General features: G+C 36.7%; 1 protein-coding gene across 1 annotated transcript in view; it reads left to right on the top strand.

Moving 5' to 3' along the window:
• LOC114141516 (exostosin-1b-like) overlaps positions 1-16,734 on the top strand; it is a 36,047-nt gene that overhangs the window by 16,493 nt on the left and 2,820 nt on the right. The window contains exons 2-10 of the mRNA XM_028012057.1: positions 2,707-2,800; positions 7,615-7,722; positions 8,337-8,456; positions 10,801-10,933; positions 11,683-11,801; positions 12,324-12,419; positions 14,582-14,671; positions 14,787-14,947; positions 15,044-15,215. Of these exons, the coding sequence (XP_027867858.1) occupies positions 2,707-2,800; positions 7,615-7,722; positions 8,337-8,456; positions 10,801-10,933; positions 11,683-11,801; positions 12,324-12,419; positions 14,582-14,671; positions 14,787-14,947; positions 15,044-15,215 (1,093 nt within the window). The remainder of the gene's footprint in view (positions 1-2,706; positions 2,801-7,614; positions 7,723-8,336; positions 8,457-10,800; positions 10,934-11,682; positions 11,802-12,323; positions 12,420-14,581; positions 14,672-14,786; positions 14,948-15,043; positions 15,216-16,734) is intronic.

The raw sequence follows: 16,734 nt of genomic DNA, 5'->3' as shown, positions 1-16,734 counted from the left end.
ATGATGATTAGCTGGGCGCTGTAAAACTCCTGCGCTCGCTAGCGACCATCTGGATGCTGCCGTGCTGAAAATATGGGACGCGGCAGGGTTTGCCTCGTACGATGCAGTGTTAATTGCTGACATCCGACATGACTGCGAGGCGCGTGGTGTACGAAAACATCCTCACTGACAACTGTTATTTTTTTGTGTGACATAAGAGCAGCAGTGAGTGGGGAAAATAGAGCTGAAGGTACTGGATGTGGCTCCAGTGGAAGATGGGTTTCGTACATATGCCTTTAAATCTCCACTGACATCCAGTAGCACCCAGAGGCTGCCATCTGGAAGAAGAGGGAAGAAAGGAGGGGGAACATCTGGTTCTGTGCAAGTTTGCATTGGCAAACTCTTGAGTTTTACCACAAATCTGGGCCAGAAATGGATCTGAATCTGTGTTAGTTTAGTTTGGATAGTTGGTTTAGTTTGGGTATAGCAGAGATTGTCCATCACCAACTGACATGTTTTTACTTTGAGTCGATGTTTTTTGTTTTTCTGACTTTATGATTAAGGAATTTAACAAATTGTTCACACGACTAAAATAAAAATAAACATGTATTAAACTTACTGCAGAAAATGGGAGAGAGAAACATTAATCCTACAAGCAGTAGTGAAGCAATTATATTATTCATCCATCCCTGTTCGATTCAGTCCTCATGCTGCTTCTGAGGTTTGCAGCCCTTTTAATGTTTTAAAAGGGCTGCAGTTGAGTAGATAAAACCTTTTTTCCCCCCCTTCTCTCACATAAGTCGGACCACACAGAGAGCAGTGCACACGGTCTTCCAAAGCAACATCTCCACTACACAAACTACTTTAACTTTACATGGTTTTTTTTCTCTCTGGTCCCAACAATCTCCCCTGCTGATTCTGTTCTTTTGAAAGTTGGAACTGTAATCTAGAGCGTTTGCAGAAATGTCTCCATACTATGTGGTGAATCCTGTTTCCCCAGTGGATTTCTATGGCAGAGATTCAGTAGTGCTGTCTCTAACAATAGTTGATCATTTGATTCTTTGGCTCTTAGACCTTTTGTTAAAAAATTATTGGCAAGGTTAATTATGTTAATTATGTGTCTCAACAGATGCAGTATGAGAGAAATAAAAACTTAAAAGTGGGACATCACAGAGTTCAGCATCAGCTCAGAAACTACGTAAAGATTTGAAGTAGGGATTCACTGATGTGGAAATCCGGGCTAATTTAAAATATAAAAATTCCAGTTGTGGCCAATATTTTTTGATATTTTCCGTACCCTTTCAACGTTAAGAAAACAACCACACCACTGACATCAGCTAAAAAACAACCGTAGCATCATTGTCACATGACCCAACCTCCTTTCCGTCCAGAAACACAAACTGCAATAAGACTTCCTCAATTTTATATGCATGACTAATACAGATTTGTATAAAAAAAAAATAGACCACCATCAGCTGATACGATGTTAATACCAATATATTGTTTAACCATGAATTAAACCAATAAATGCCCCTGGAGTTGATGTTAAATTGATGTCTTTCCCACAGTGATCCACTGCTCTACAAAACTCGGACCGCTGTTTAGCTGGAAATACATGAGACACCTTGATGTAGAACTCATCAGTCAATCTGGGTCGGCTAGACTACTCCAAAAATGATCAGAATAAGTAAAAAAACAACCTCATAATTTTTTTTTCCTTCAAGAAGTATTACAATGAATTTATGAAAACGCGAACTTTTTTGATTTTTATTTTTAAACTATCCAGCAACAATATCTGAATTTAAAAATCGTGTTTGCACGATTTATACTTTTTAACAGATATGTCCAGATAGTAATGCTGACTGGAGTGGAGTCACATCAGCTCTGAAGACATTCTGATAGAAAAGGCTTCCTTAAAATGTTCAACATGCTGGAAAAACCACATTAGCTGTGATAAACATCCAAGAGTTTTGCTGTTAATGTCTACTTTCTAATCAGTGTTTCGATGGCATAATTTAATGCTGCTTTTTCATAAACCAATCAAGCCTTAAAACATGAAAGAAGTTGTGACTATCTGAGATGTGCCAGGAGCAAACAGCATGACATTTTCACGGTGCATAAGGGCTTGGAGTCTGGTATCGGTTATAATAAGTTTGCATAAACAAACATCAGGTAAGAGAGGCTCGGTAAAATGGCTCAAGGAGTCTGCAGTGTGTCTCTAGCTATTTGCTCCTTACTTTTACATTCGTTACGTCTTGCAAATGTGACTGCGGCTTCACTTCGCAGCACACATTTGCATGTGTGGCTGTTGGGGGGGCGGAAAAATAAGACCCGGAAAAATTACACTTTCAAATTTTCGGTCCTACTTAATGGACCCCAACCTAAAGCCTAACAAGGCAGAATAGAAAAAGAACACCTTTCCTCTCGCCTGCATACATACATTGTCGGGGAAAGGAATTCCAAGCAGCTTTCCTAATCAGAGCCGGTGTTGACTGAGGGCTGAATTGGAGAAGGAAAAGCATGCAGGTTTTAGACGGGCAGGTGAGAGGGCACCCATGCTTAAAGGGGAGAACAATCGACATCTGAGATTGGATTTTTGCTAAAAAAAATATGGATGCTTTTCCATGCTCAATCAACGTTCTGGAACTCTTCCATGTTTTGTTTTTTTTTTGTCTTGTGAGCGTAAAATTTGTCTTTCTCCATTGGTCTTTCTCCATTGTTGTGCAGGTATGACTACAGAGAGATGCTGTACAACTCCACGTTCTGTCTGGTTCCTCGGGGTCGCAGGCTGGGCTCCTTTCGTTTCTTAGAGGCTCTGCAGGTGAGTGATACTCAAACACATCTTCCAATGTGAGCATCTCAGACATGTTTTCACTTTTTACTTGTTTCTAAAACTGCCACCATTTCAGGATAACTGCTTAACATTTTTTTGTACGTTTTCTAAAATAAAATATAAACTGAATAGTAACGGCTAGTCCCAATACGCATTTCATAAATTAATCGGAAGATGAATTAAAATCAAGTTGATCATTTCCATTATGATGATTAATATTTTTTGTTTGGAGACCTCAAACTTAATTTTATTTTCTGTTTTGTGTAATTTTGAGTTCTGTTTTTTATTTGTTGTTTTTGGTTGTTGTGTTTTAGTTGAGATATTTATAGTATGTTCCAGTGTTAAGGGTTCTTTACAAAATTAAAGTTTACTGATCTTTTAGAGGTTTAACTTGCATTATTATGTCATTTACTATGTCTCGAATATAGTCAAAACAACAATGTTATTGTTTATCGCAGTAATTACAGGGACAATTTATCGACCAACAAAATTTGCTATTGTGACAGGCCTATTCCCAGTTAAACAGTTGAAACAGTTAGAATGCATATTAAATAAATATTTGCTCAGCATAGTGGTAGGAATTTTAAGTCGGTTTGCTCTTTTACTCAGCGCTAATACAAAATGCAAATATGTGTTGTGTAATTAGTTAGTCCATCAACAGCAGAGATTTAAGCACCATTCTCTCAGAAAGATGGATTTCTGGCGTGGGAATCTCTTCTTACCAGCTGAATTTGTGTATGTTTAATTACCTCCCAAGACAGCCCAAAGATAAACAGTCATAGATGTTCCAAGTTTTGCTGAACATTAACGTGGTTAACCATTCTGACCATTTTTCTTTCTTTTTTTGGTGTTTTTTTAAAAAAACTGTCATTGTGGCATGTCTGCCCTGGCGTTCAGAGAAAAAGCCAAAAACCGGTGTATCTTAAACTGAATAGAAAAGCACCGAGTCGGCCCCACACGCCGTCTCCCACACTGTCAGTCATTTTGTTATTGTGCTTCCAGTTTTATTTTGTTTTTGTTTTTTCTTTTGCTGCCTCTGACTGTGTGTCCTCGCCCTGTCATTATGTCTCTCATGTTGGAGTCTTCTTTTCACTTCTGGCTCTTCACCCACCTACTCTTTTTCTGACTCTTTATTAATACGTTTCTTCAACTTGTGGAAAACAAAATACTCTCCAGAGGAAAATAACAATAAAAATATAAGATGAGACAAGAAACTCTGCTGATTTTTGTTTTTTCCTTTATACGGGAGCATTCCCAGACCATTAATATCTCATCTCTCTACCCTGCAGCTGTGTGTTTGCATTCTTCCAAATATTAAAGCATCCCTGTCACCCTCAAAAGAATTGAAGGATATTACACCAGCTTCTCTAACACCCCCAAAAGGCATCTTTTCACCTGTAGCCATGTGCTCATACAGCTACCCTTGTTAGTAGAACTAATGTCACATCTTGTGAAAAATGGTATCTCTCATGCATAACTTCCACGCCCCAAATATTCTTCTTAAATTGTATTCTCACAATATGACTAACAGGGTTAAGATGATCAGAAAATGTGTTTTATGGGACTTTATTGTTTAATGTATGTCTTAGTGATGTCAACAAAACAAGACTGTCTTGGTGTGTAAAATGTAAAATTTTAACCTTTCAGAATTAAAGCCTCTCAATTATTTTCACTTATGTAACTAGGATGGGAAAAACATGTTTTATACTGGCAGCTTTTTCATTGTGTTCCCAAAATCAGATCGGTGTGAGTCATATCATTCCTAGAGATTGTAAAGCTCTCTTGATTTTACACCATGAGCACAGTACAAGCTAATGTCGAAATCCACTTAATAGGCAGTTTCACTTCAGTGACTTTAATCTTATTTGCCATTCTCTGCATTTCCACTGTGTTAGAAGAACAGGGGTTCTTCTGTTATCAAGTAGAAACAGAAAGCAAGCTGCTAAAGTTCTCTTCAAAGAGTATTTCTTTGCAAATGTAGCATCATTAGGTTCTTTATTTCCTCTAAAACCCATATTCACAGACTACAGGGATAATCCATATTTTTGTTAAAAGAAAAAATTTTTAACTATCATCACTATTTGCAAGAAAACTACAGGTGTTTTCATTATCAAAAGTAGTGATTAATTTTTTTGCGTATGGCAGAAAAGCCTCCTAATGATAAAGGAATAAATTATGTCAAGCTTATTTCTATACCACCTATTCATAATAAACATCTGTCAAGGCCCTTTACAAGGTAAATGAATTCAAATCAGGCAAATTTATTCCAGTACAATCCAACACAACCACATCAACTAAATTGTATTACAGCAAAACAAAATTCATTGCAATGCAGAACTGATTAAACATTACAGTACCTATAAAAAGTATTTACTCCCTTGGATGTTTTACCCTTATTTAAAAAAAACTAAAAGGCCATCCCTCAGACAGAAAGATTTCCTTTTAATTCATCCCCAAAATATTTTATGAAAAAAGAAAACATACTTTAATGTGAAAGTGAAAGGTGATTTCTGCAAAATAATAAAAACTTCTTCTTTTTTTTTTTTACATAAAATTAGTGATTGCATAAATAATCACCCCTTTCAAGTCAATATTTTAAAGATTTACCTTTAACTCTTGCAATTCTACAAAAAGAATTTCTTGCAAAACTCAAAAGGGGCATCCACAGCTGATTTTTGTCATTTTGTAGAAATCACTTTTAAACTCAATAAGTGATAGAATTGCTTAAGATAGCAGATGGTTGTCATCACGTTTTTGTCCGATAAATGGCTATAACCTGATGATAATTACAATTGTTACTATTGACACAATGAGACTGCACTTTCTACCTGTAAAACCGAGATAGAAATGGAAATCCTTCAGTCCGTTTGATAAAATACAAATTTGATTTTAATTGAGAGAGCTGCTGGCTGTAAATTAAGCTCAAATCGGATTTCAAATGGTTCCTGCAGTTTAATGCTTCCATTGCAGGATGCAGAGTGCCTTTTTTAACACCGGATTTATAGATTTTGTATATCACACTCGAAGCAGAAAATTGTTGGGTTTTTTTCCTCCTTCATACACATTGAGCAGGCTGTGCTAATAGAAATATACTTCTGCACGAGGCAATATGTGTGTACTACATATATATAAAACCATTTTAGTTTTATGTCAAACAAAATATTAGTGTCTAAACTTATTTTTGTTCTGTGATATTTGTTTAGAATGTTGTAGTCAGTGACCTTAGAATAACTATGACCTTTGACCTCAGAAGAAAGTGGACAGTTTGTCTAATCTGTATGTGACAAGATAATAATTACTTCCCTGGGGAGTTAGTGACGAGATCAGGTGAGCTGACAGGAAGACATTTGCTGTCGTACAACTCTGGACTGTGGTCTGAGTGTGTGTGTGTGTGTGTGTGTCTATGAATTCACACTCCTGGCCTTAAGTCAGGCAGACGTTGATACATTTCAACCAGTTAGTCGAACATGGTTTACTGTGTAGTCATAGTGCCATAGGGAGGTTTTTAGATGGACAGCCAGAAAGTAGTGGAGAATCTCAGTGCAGCACACTGCAGATCAGGTTGTGCAATTCAGAAGGAATTGGAGGGCAAAAATGTTTCATGCATCTGGTTTCCCCAGCTCAGATGTTTTAATGACTGTTGTACGCTGGTGTGATATTATGACGAAGGAGAGGATTGGAGTGCAGGACTCTGGAGTGGATTGCTGTGTGAGAGCAGATAAGCAGGTAAAGCTTGGCAGCCTTTGAGCAGATTGCTACCTATGCTAATGACACTACGCAGATTAGAGAAACGCAGACGCAATCCAGTGTACGAATGTTTGTGCCGGGACAAACGTGTGGGTGTGTGTGTGTGTGTGTGTAGGCGTGTGCGCGTGTGCTCAATGACCAATCAGTGAATGGTATCCCGCTTAGCAGATTACAGAGCCTGTCACTGCTGGCAAGAGGCTGCTTTTACTATCCCTCCCCACCCCCCCGCCCCCACACTCAGCTGACTGAATCAGTTTGTAAGAACATGGATCCAAACAAACACACATGCTGAAAGAATATTAAGCTATTAGAAACAGGGGATTAATGTTCTGGTATGCTTTTGCTTATGTCCTTCTGAACATGTTTGTTTCTGAAATAGTGCTTAATATTGTGTTAAGTTTGAGCAAGTATATCAATGAAACGTTAATGTGAAATATGTCCAGTTGTCTTTTGTGACTTAGCCTGTCATGATAAGCAATAAATCAATTAATCGATTGATAATTTACATTTTGACAAGATGCTCTCCTTTAATATGTTTTCTCTGTTTTGTTTGTTTTTAATAAAAGTGCTAACTGCCACATTTTTCTCTGTTTCCCTATGGAAGGTGAATAATTAATAATTTTTGAAATGTAATTTTGGTTAGATTTCATTATCCATTTTAAATATGCTGTTCTTTTGTTTATTTTGGATGTTTCAAATGTTCTTTAGAAACTAGTTGGGTTTTTATTTTTTGCATTAATATTCCATCATTGTTGTATTAGTTGAAAATGGTCTCAAGGTGATAAAGGTCATTTTATCATCCAGCAAAATTGATCATGACAGGTCAATGTGTGACTACACAGGGATTTAGAAATGTTTCAGATCTAACTTGTTTTCTGTAGATCCTGAATATACAGTAAAGTAATGATCCCTAAAAAGTTCCAGCTAAATATAAGAAATTTAAGACTCTGGAGTAGCTAGCTTCTCCAAATCAGATGCTGAGGCCTGTTTGTTTGAGCAAATAGATAGATGATGGGAGATTGCTCATCTTTTGTTTGCACATGATGATGTTGCAGGCAGCTTGTGTGCCAGTGATGCTCAGCAACGGCTGGGAGCTTCCCTTCTCAGAAATCATCGACTGGAACACAGCAGCTGTGATTGGGGATGAAAGACTACTGTTGCAGGTAGAAACACTGTAAATAACTGAAGTTTAAAACCTACATTGGGTTTGATTGCTTCCTTTTTGTTCGAAATGCACCAATCAGGTTCGTGTTAGTGATTTCCGATGTGAGTTTTTTTTGTTTTCTTTGGGCCTGCACATTCTAAATTTAGCAGAGTCCAATTTCTCTTAAATTGAACATATTCGTTTTTGCCTTCTCGTGATGACGGATCATTGAAGTTGTCACACATTTTAGATGTTTTTAGCATTTTATATTTGCAGTTGGCACAGATTGCTTTATTGTCCATAATGAGTACCTTCCATTGGTTGCATGAAAGCTCAACTAGATAAAACCCAACTCCCCTGTAAAACATACAGCCTTCCTGTTATCTGTAGGAGTCCCAATTTCTTAAACAGCCTGATTTTTTTATTTTTAATGTTCTTCCTGTTTAAAGCAGACTGGATTTCTGTTATTTTACACATCGTTATAAAACATCTTTCTTGTGTTCATCTGTAGTAGGAAGTCCACACTAGAGTGCCTGCATGATAAATTAAATGTTTTATGTTCTCACTAAAGTGGGTCAGTTATCTAATTGTTGTTGGGTTTTTTTTTTTTGTCCCATCCCATCTCTGTCCCAGATCCCTTCGACAGTACGCTCCATCCACCAGGACAAGATTCTGTCTCTGAGACAGCAGACGCAGCTCCTGTGGGAGGCTTACTTCAATTCTGTGGAGAAGATAGTGTTGACCACGCTGGAGGTACACCGACACACACCCAACACGCACAAGAAGAATTTATACACCATCATCTATTCTATATAACCCTAACTTTAACCCTTGCATTTCTACTATGGATGAAACGATTAATTGTGATTAATCGATTATTAAAATAATTGTCAACTAATTTGGTAATAGATTAATTGTCACCTGGATTATGCAGATTCAAAAAAAGGATAATTGCTGAATGAACAACATATTCAGAGTAGCAATGAAGCTGAGAATGTACAAAATATATGTACATTTTGCATTTAATATATAACTTGTCTTTAAATATGTTTTTCCCAAAACTCCTCAAGTCAAGCATGTTTTAGCTGCAGATTAATCCCCCTCCAGATAATCAGGCTTTCACTGAAGGAATGCTATGTTATTGCATTTTAGGCAAAAAATGTTTTACTAGCTTAAAAAAAGAATTGAGTTTTTTATTAGCATCTTTTAATGCATTCCTAATACTATATAATATAGCTTAAATTAAAAATCTGCACAATGTGCCAATCTTTTTAATCCGATTAATCGTTAGAATAATCGCTAGAATAATCGATGACTAAAATAATTGTTAGTTGCAGCTCTGTTTTCTACATTAATATTGTAAAAAATTCCACATTTTGTTCATAAAAGCTATTTATTTAATTGTTAGATCAAATAAACACGTCTTTTAAGGGTTATCAAGTGAAAAATTTGGATATCAACCATATCCATGATGCATCCTTACTACCAGATTTGCAGTGACATACAGCTGGGAACTGTGTAGCTTCTAGATTGAGTAATACAGAAGTCTGTTGTAAGAAGAGGGCTGCCAATATTTCTGATGCAGCATCCTGTTCTGTCTTGGCTATCAATCACATCAGTAGTTTGTTTTTGTCAAGCTCCATTTATCTGCCTTCCTCCCGGTGAGTACCAGCCGATCAAGCCGCTGCCGGGTTAGAATTGCAAACGGCTAAAGATGAGAGCCGAGAAGAATAGAAATTGACAAGGGCGCGAGACACCAGCCGAGGGAATGTCTAAAGTTCCTTATGAATACAGCAGGCTTTTTGTGTCACCATAGTTCATCGTCACTAAGCTCCCAAGCATCATCGCCATTATACCTTCATATGTCAGCAGTGGACCTTGAACTTTGAAGTGGTTGGTAAATTACCTGAGTGACAGCTGGAATAGAGAAGCTTTTCAAAGTTATCTCAATTTTGTGTTGCATGTGAGGCCGAGCCAGCAATAGGTCACACCATTAGCCTCCATCTTTTGATAAAAGTAAAGGCACTGATGTACAGAGGTGGATTTTTCTCTAACGGCACAGCAGCATGAAGTTGCAGAACCAAGCAGCTTATCTACAATCTGTTTACACTTTCCGTATCTTAACTCTTTTCCGGCAGCCATGTTTTGGCTTCAGATGTGCAATTTTTATAAGCCTATCATTATGTGATTCCAAATATTTTACTACAAGCTAGGGCTGCAACTAACGATTATTTTAGTAATGGATTAATCTATTAATTATTCTGACAGTCGGATAAAAAAAATTCACATTCTACAAAGTTTTCATTTAGCCACTTGAGCCTTTTTCTGCAATATTAGAAATACATTAGAAGATGCAAATAAATTATTGATTTAATCCCTTTTTAAATAAGAAAGTAAGCTTTTTATTTCCCAAATTGCAATAGAATTGTTGCATGATTTTTTTTTTTTCACCAAATAGCATTTTTATTTTGAGTCTGCACTAAATTAGTTGACGATTAAGTCAGTAATCAATTAATTTGGATTAATTTGATTAATCATTGCAGCCCTACTACAAACATAACAGAAGAGACGAGTTGCATTATGTTTTAGCCTTTATCTGTTGCTTCATTATAAATTCTGACGGTCCTTGACATTTTATAAAAATATCTTGTACCTTGGTTCTCAAAGTAGTTTTTATCAAGAGGGAATGATTAATGCTGTGAGATATAACCCTTATGACAATCTTTTCTTTCTTTTTTTTAGTCTGAAAAACAAAATTAATTCTTAATGGTTGACTTTTAAGAACTGAACCAGTAAACTTCAAAGCTCTTGTGTTTTCAAAGATAAGATGCTGAAGGGTGTTATTTTATTGCATCATAAGCAACATACCATAGCTTTTTAAAGTTTAAGTATTTGTTGTTTGTGGGGTTTTTTTGTAGATAACTATTGAATGTGTATCAAAACTTATTACATTCAAGACGTTTAAGAAAAAATAGTCAGCGGCAGTCAGTTGCGTTTGTTTCTAAAAAATGTCATTAGAAGCAGATCAGTAGTAGTTATTGAAATTATGTTCATTATTTTTTTAAATGATCCATCTTCCTCTCCACTATAATGTTAGATCATCCAGGATCGCGTTCTGGAGCACAACTCCAGAAGTAGCCTCATGTGGAGCAGCCTTCCTGGTGGGCTCTTCACTCTGCCTCGCTACTCCACTCACCTGGGGGATTTCCCCTTCTTCTACGCTACGCTGGGTCAGTAGGTTATTGCTACGCCTTGTATTGTGAGCTCAGGTCACTTAACACGAGCTCCCCTTATAATAATTTTCAATTTTTGGCAGATTTTTATCTCTGTGACTCGACCCCAGAACAGACGACAAAAAAAAATAAATAAATCAAGATGTCTCATTGAAAAACTTACCATCATGTTATAGAACTGCTTGGTTTTTTGCTCCATTGTGACTTTTTTTTTTTTACACAGGATTATAACCTGTACTTAATTCAACTTCATTCATTTATTTTTCTCAGGGTAATTTTACAACTCATGTTATTTTCATACTGCAGTAATTACATGTTCCTTTGAACTTATTTCTCTTTGAACTTGATTTTCTGTTTATGTTTTGGTACCAGCATCATCAGCCGGAAACATTATGTTATCTTTCTAACGGGTATATAGACCTTGAAGGAGTTTTTTATTTTCTTTCCAACAAATATTCGTTTGAATAAGAGACTAAACCAATTACGAGCTGATATTTGAGGTTATAGTTACTTTCAAAACAATCAATTAACAAAGTTTTATTATTCTAAAACAAAATGGGGGATTTTGATAGTTTTCACTTAATTGATATAATCCAGACTTACTATTTTTTGCCTTTTGACTGTTTAAACGTCCACGTATCCTGTATACGTCCATAGTCGTCCATTGCAATTACAATTCTTACCCTGTAAGCTTTACTGTTTGCAAAGCAGAACATGTAATGACAGTATTATGTTCCCCCCCGCAGGTATCAAGCCGTACTCGAAGTTTACAGCAATCATTCATGTGGTCACCCCACTGGTCTCCCAGTCCCAGCCAGTGATGAAGCTGCTTGTAGCCGTTGCCAAATCCCAGTACTGTGCTCAGGTGACCGACACATTGATTCCCACGTGTTCCTCATGTGTTACTCCATGAAAGTGTCATTGATCAAAATGAATACAGAAGGTTGTCCCATCCCCAAACAAACCAGTCTAAACTGTTTACCAGTTAACGGAAAAAGCAGAGCAGCTTGGAGTCGTCATTGTGCTGGTGTAATTTCTGGGGTCTACCTGATCAATTTAAACTGCTTGTTAAATGAGCTTATTATTCACATTTGAGGAATGACAGAAATATGTTACGATCATTTGGAGACATTCCTGCTGCAGCGGATCCAACCTGTCGGTCTTTATTTTTTCCTCATATTGTTTTAATATTCCTGTCCACACTGCAGGGAAAACTACACTACAGGTGTAACTGATCTGGTGTTGTTGTGCCTCACATACAACAGTAGTGTATTACGTTCTGCTATAAGACTGTTATAACAGTCAACAGTCGCTTGAATCAAAACAACTCCTACGTTCAGGAACATGCAAATGAGGGTGATTCATGTCGCCTGTTTTCTCCATGCAGGTGATCGTTCTTTGGAATTGCGACAAGCCTCTTCCTGCCAAACACCGCTGGCCCGCCACCTTGGTTCCTTTTATTGTCATAGAAGGAGAAAGCAAGGTAAACCTCTGAGCCATAATCCTCCGCCACTGAACACATCACTGCATTTCACCCTAGAAGTCACAACATTTTGACCTGGGCTGTTTACGCATGTTTGAAATGTTGGAAAACTGCTGTCAGATACAGGAGTTAATCTACAAAGGATATTCAGAAAGAGTTGCTTTCTGAATATCCTTTTATGACTTCAGGTCAAATGTTATGATTTGTTAAAAGAAAAGAAAATGTATCAGGTAAATATCCTGTAATTCTTTGGTTGTTTCCCGCCATAAAAAACGGTTGTAATGAGCGTTGTGGAAAGTCCATAAAGTTCCGGTTTTACAGCCTGTTGAATAAATGATGTTAAATTAATTTTTATGACATTTTAAATTACTCCAAAGGGAGCATTAATAAAAGCTGCTTCACAGGCGGGTCAGAACAGTTTAGAAAATTCTGACGGCCATAAAGAGTTTCCTGAGATTAAGCTGCTAATGTCAGGAAATAATATTTGGACTCAATTTCTCGAGGTCTCGCTGAAATATCAGTCACTTTTTTGAGAATATACTTCGCAGTACTAAACGTTCATATAGCTTTTTGTGCTTTATTCCTTTTTAATGTGTATTGGAAAGCTCAAGATATTTGGCTTCCCTCTGCTGCGCAGCAGGTTGATACAGCTGGTATATGGTTTGTATATGAACAAATTACCAAGTGCAGAAAGCCTTTGTTGTCGAGTCTGACAGCTCACTACAGTGAACTCAGTTCAGACCAACTCTCAGCAAGCTGCCATAATGCCAGTTTTATTCTCAGCTGATACATTCATGTTACGAGTTTGTCATTGAATAGCTGTAATACAATCCACCACAAAGAACCTGCTGTTTCTTGAAAGGGAGGAACTACACACACACATTAGTTTGCACACAAAAGCTTTAAAATACATTCATCTTGTATTACAGTGACGCAAACTCTTGCTGAGGGGGAAAAAAACCAACTGTTCAGCTAGTGAACAATAACATTTGTTCACTGGGTAAAATGTTGAGAAAAGAATTATGCAACCTTTTTTTTTTTTTTAAACAATATAACTAAAGGGGGTGTTTTTATATATATATGCTTTCTTAGTTGATCAAAGGCTCTTGTACCTGTTTAAAAATAGTAATCCACTGCTTTCAGTTTTCCTGAACATTACAGTAGCTATTTTCTTTTAGCCACTCACCACTGGAGTCGTTTGTTTTGCCACCACAGACGGTGACTATGAGTCGATGCTATGAGAGTAAGTGATGCTGTGGGCCTGTTTCTCTTCCTAATGCCCTGTGAACCATAGCATAGCATTATAAACTATCTGAAGTACCAGAAGGTGTTGGACCCAAAATGATTTATGTGCTTGGGAGATTTAGGTCTAAAGTAATTTTTTAAATTCTACTAATGTGTTTTTTGTTTTTGTTTTTGTTTTTTTTGGCTGGAAGTGATATTAATGTTTTTGAGTTGATCAGAGTCTCAACCAGAAGCTGTGCAGGGAATGAAAAATTAGACCATTTTCTTTCTAAAGCCTGAACAAAACTGATTTTTTTTACTTCAGAGTTGATACTCCTTTTATTTTGGTTTATCTTTTGAAATGCAGATCTCATCTCCTCTCAGAAAACAAAGTTCTTGATTAATTGTACAAAATTTTAAATCCATATCAGTCAGTAGTATGAATGACCTTGTGCTTATGATAAGGAAAATGACGTAAAAGTTGGGGCCAAATCAACACAATACCCAAAATCAACCGTCTTTCTGGGCTATCTTATGGCTCAGACATAACTGCTGTAGAAAACCTGTGGCGTGAGCAGAAGAGTGCATCAGAGGGAACACTGACGGTCAAAGATTCTTCTCTCGATGCTGCAACCTTTATGAAAGAGAAGCGAAGAATAAATGTTTTATTGGCAAAATGGGATTGTAACAAGTGTGAAACGCAGGATTAGCAACACTTATACAAGTAGTGACTTAAAACAAAAACATTCAGTTTTTTCCCTCTGAATAAACATTTGCTACTGTGTTAAAATTAAAATTTATTTTGAAGATTGCTTGCACATCTCTGTTAGGGATGCTAACACATTTGTCTGCAGCTGCAATAAAATGACGCAACTGTCTACTGACTGTCGGCAACCGTCACACGTCTCTCTGTGCGTTTGTTTTCCAACTCCTACCAGGTGATAAGCAGCCGCTTCCTTCCCTACGACACCATCCCCACAGACGCTGTCCTCAGTCTGGATGAAGACACTGTGCTGTCCACCACAGAGGTTAGCCTCCTGTTATATGAAGAAAGCTTTCTTATTCACTCTATTTTTATCATTTTTTGGTACGAGTGCTTTACTACTTTTTAAAAAGGTTTTTAAATTTGCGATCTGGCCGCAGGTGGACTTTGCCTTCACTGTGTGGCAGAGTTTCCCCGACCGCATTGTCGGCTACCCGGCCCGCAGTCACTTCTGGGACAGCAGCAAGGAGCGCTGGGGCTACACCTCCAAGTGGACCAACGACTACTCCATGGTGCTGACCGGGGCCGCCATCTACCACAAGTACACTCTTTTGTTTTTCATTTTCCACCAACGCGGTTTTGGGCCACCTTGTCTTCTAAGCGCTCCATTGTTCTCTGTGTCACACTCCTCCCACAGATATTACCACTACTTGTACACCACCTACCTTCCAGCCAGCCTGAGGACAATGGTTGACCAAATGTCAAACTGCGAAGACATTCTTATGAATTTCCTTGTGTCATCCGTTACTAAGCTACCGCCCATTAAGGTCACGCAAAAGAAACAATACAAGGAAACCATGATGGGACAGGTGAGACGCAACCTTTCACATTCACTGGTGATTTGTATTTATTTGGATGGTGAGATTAAGCTGATTTATTTGAATCTGACCGTGGTAATTCAGGGATTACTAATACAGGGTTCGTACTGGTGCTTGAAACTCTTGAAAATGCTTCAATTTCAATTGGATGTTTTCAAGGTTTGGACAGGGCTTGGCTTCTGTCTAAAGTCTTTTAACCCTCCTATTATGTTGCGGTTAAAACATAAAAATTTTTAAAAGTTTACTTCTTTTTTTTTTAAATAGTTGGAAATATTTTTTTTGCATGAAACTTTTTCTACTTGTCTTAATAGGTGCACACTACATATAAATTGAAAATGTGTTCATTTTACACTTTTGCAATGTAATATAATTTTTTTTTACAAAGGATCAAATTCAAGGAAATTGTTTTTTTTTTTGTTTGTTGGTTTTTTTCAGTCGACATAAAAACAGTTTAAATTCCATTTTTTATGTCCGAAAGAGTAAATGAGTAACTTGTCGTCATTGATCCTTTATTTGTGAGAAATAAAAAAAACATCATTGCACAAATATTGATTGAAATGGTTAGTAATGGAGTTAATAATCAGATACAAAAATGTTTTGGAGGAATATTTTGGTTTCTGACACTATTGCATGATAAAACACTCCCCGGGTCCAATTGACCCACTAACATTATTGCTGTACCTCAGAAACAAACATAAAGTTTTTTAACAGAAGAGGTAAAGTGTAATAAAGTACAATCTTTTGATTGAAAACCTCAGTTTGAGTAATGTTATTCACATACACATAGATATTTTCATGCACCTTCTGACAAGACACATATATGGAGGGTTTTTTTTCTCACTGTCTGAAGTTAAATCAGACTAAACTTTTCTTGTTTTAGGTTAGTTAGAATTACCAAAAATTATTTCTATTTGCCAATTGCCATAAAAAGTAGCTGGAACATTTATTTTATTTTATTTTTGAATATTTATTATTACTAATGACTCAATAACTTATTGACTGTGTAATTGAAATAAAGTTATGCTTATATTTTATACATTATGCAGCCTTATTGAAATTGGGGGATTTATTTATTTTTTCTTAAATTTGTGTTTTGTTCACGGACAAGTCAGGTGTGTAGAGTGTGTGTGAGACATTTCAAGACATAACATTTTGTTTTATTTTAGTTTACATTTTCCCTGCCACAAGATGTAGGAATGTAAGCTAAAATAGTATAAAAGACATTTATTAATAACAGTAATTAGTCATATAATAGTGAATGGAAAGTGTCTTTTTTTTTTTAGTTAATTTGTATTGTTTTTATTTCTAAGGTGTAATGCTGGAAAAGTTTGAAAACTTGCCTTGAAAATGCTTTCATTTTACTGTGGGAAAAGTGTAGCAGCTTATAGCTAATTGACACATTACACTACAAAAGGCCACATGGTGCGTTCAGGACAAAAAGGACAGTGTGGTAATTTGTAAATTGAAGTTGTTTTCTTCTAACATGCCTGGTTTCAGAAAAAAAACAAAA

Source organism: Xiphophorus couchianus, chromosome 3, assembly GCF_001444195.1.
Source record: "Xiphophorus couchianus chromosome 3, X_couchianus-1.0, whole genome shotgun sequence".
NCBI lineage: Eukaryota > Metazoa > Chordata > Actinopteri > Cyprinodontiformes > Poeciliidae > Xiphophorus > Xiphophorus couchianus.
This window is presented reverse-complemented; position numbering and strand designations above follow the sequence as displayed.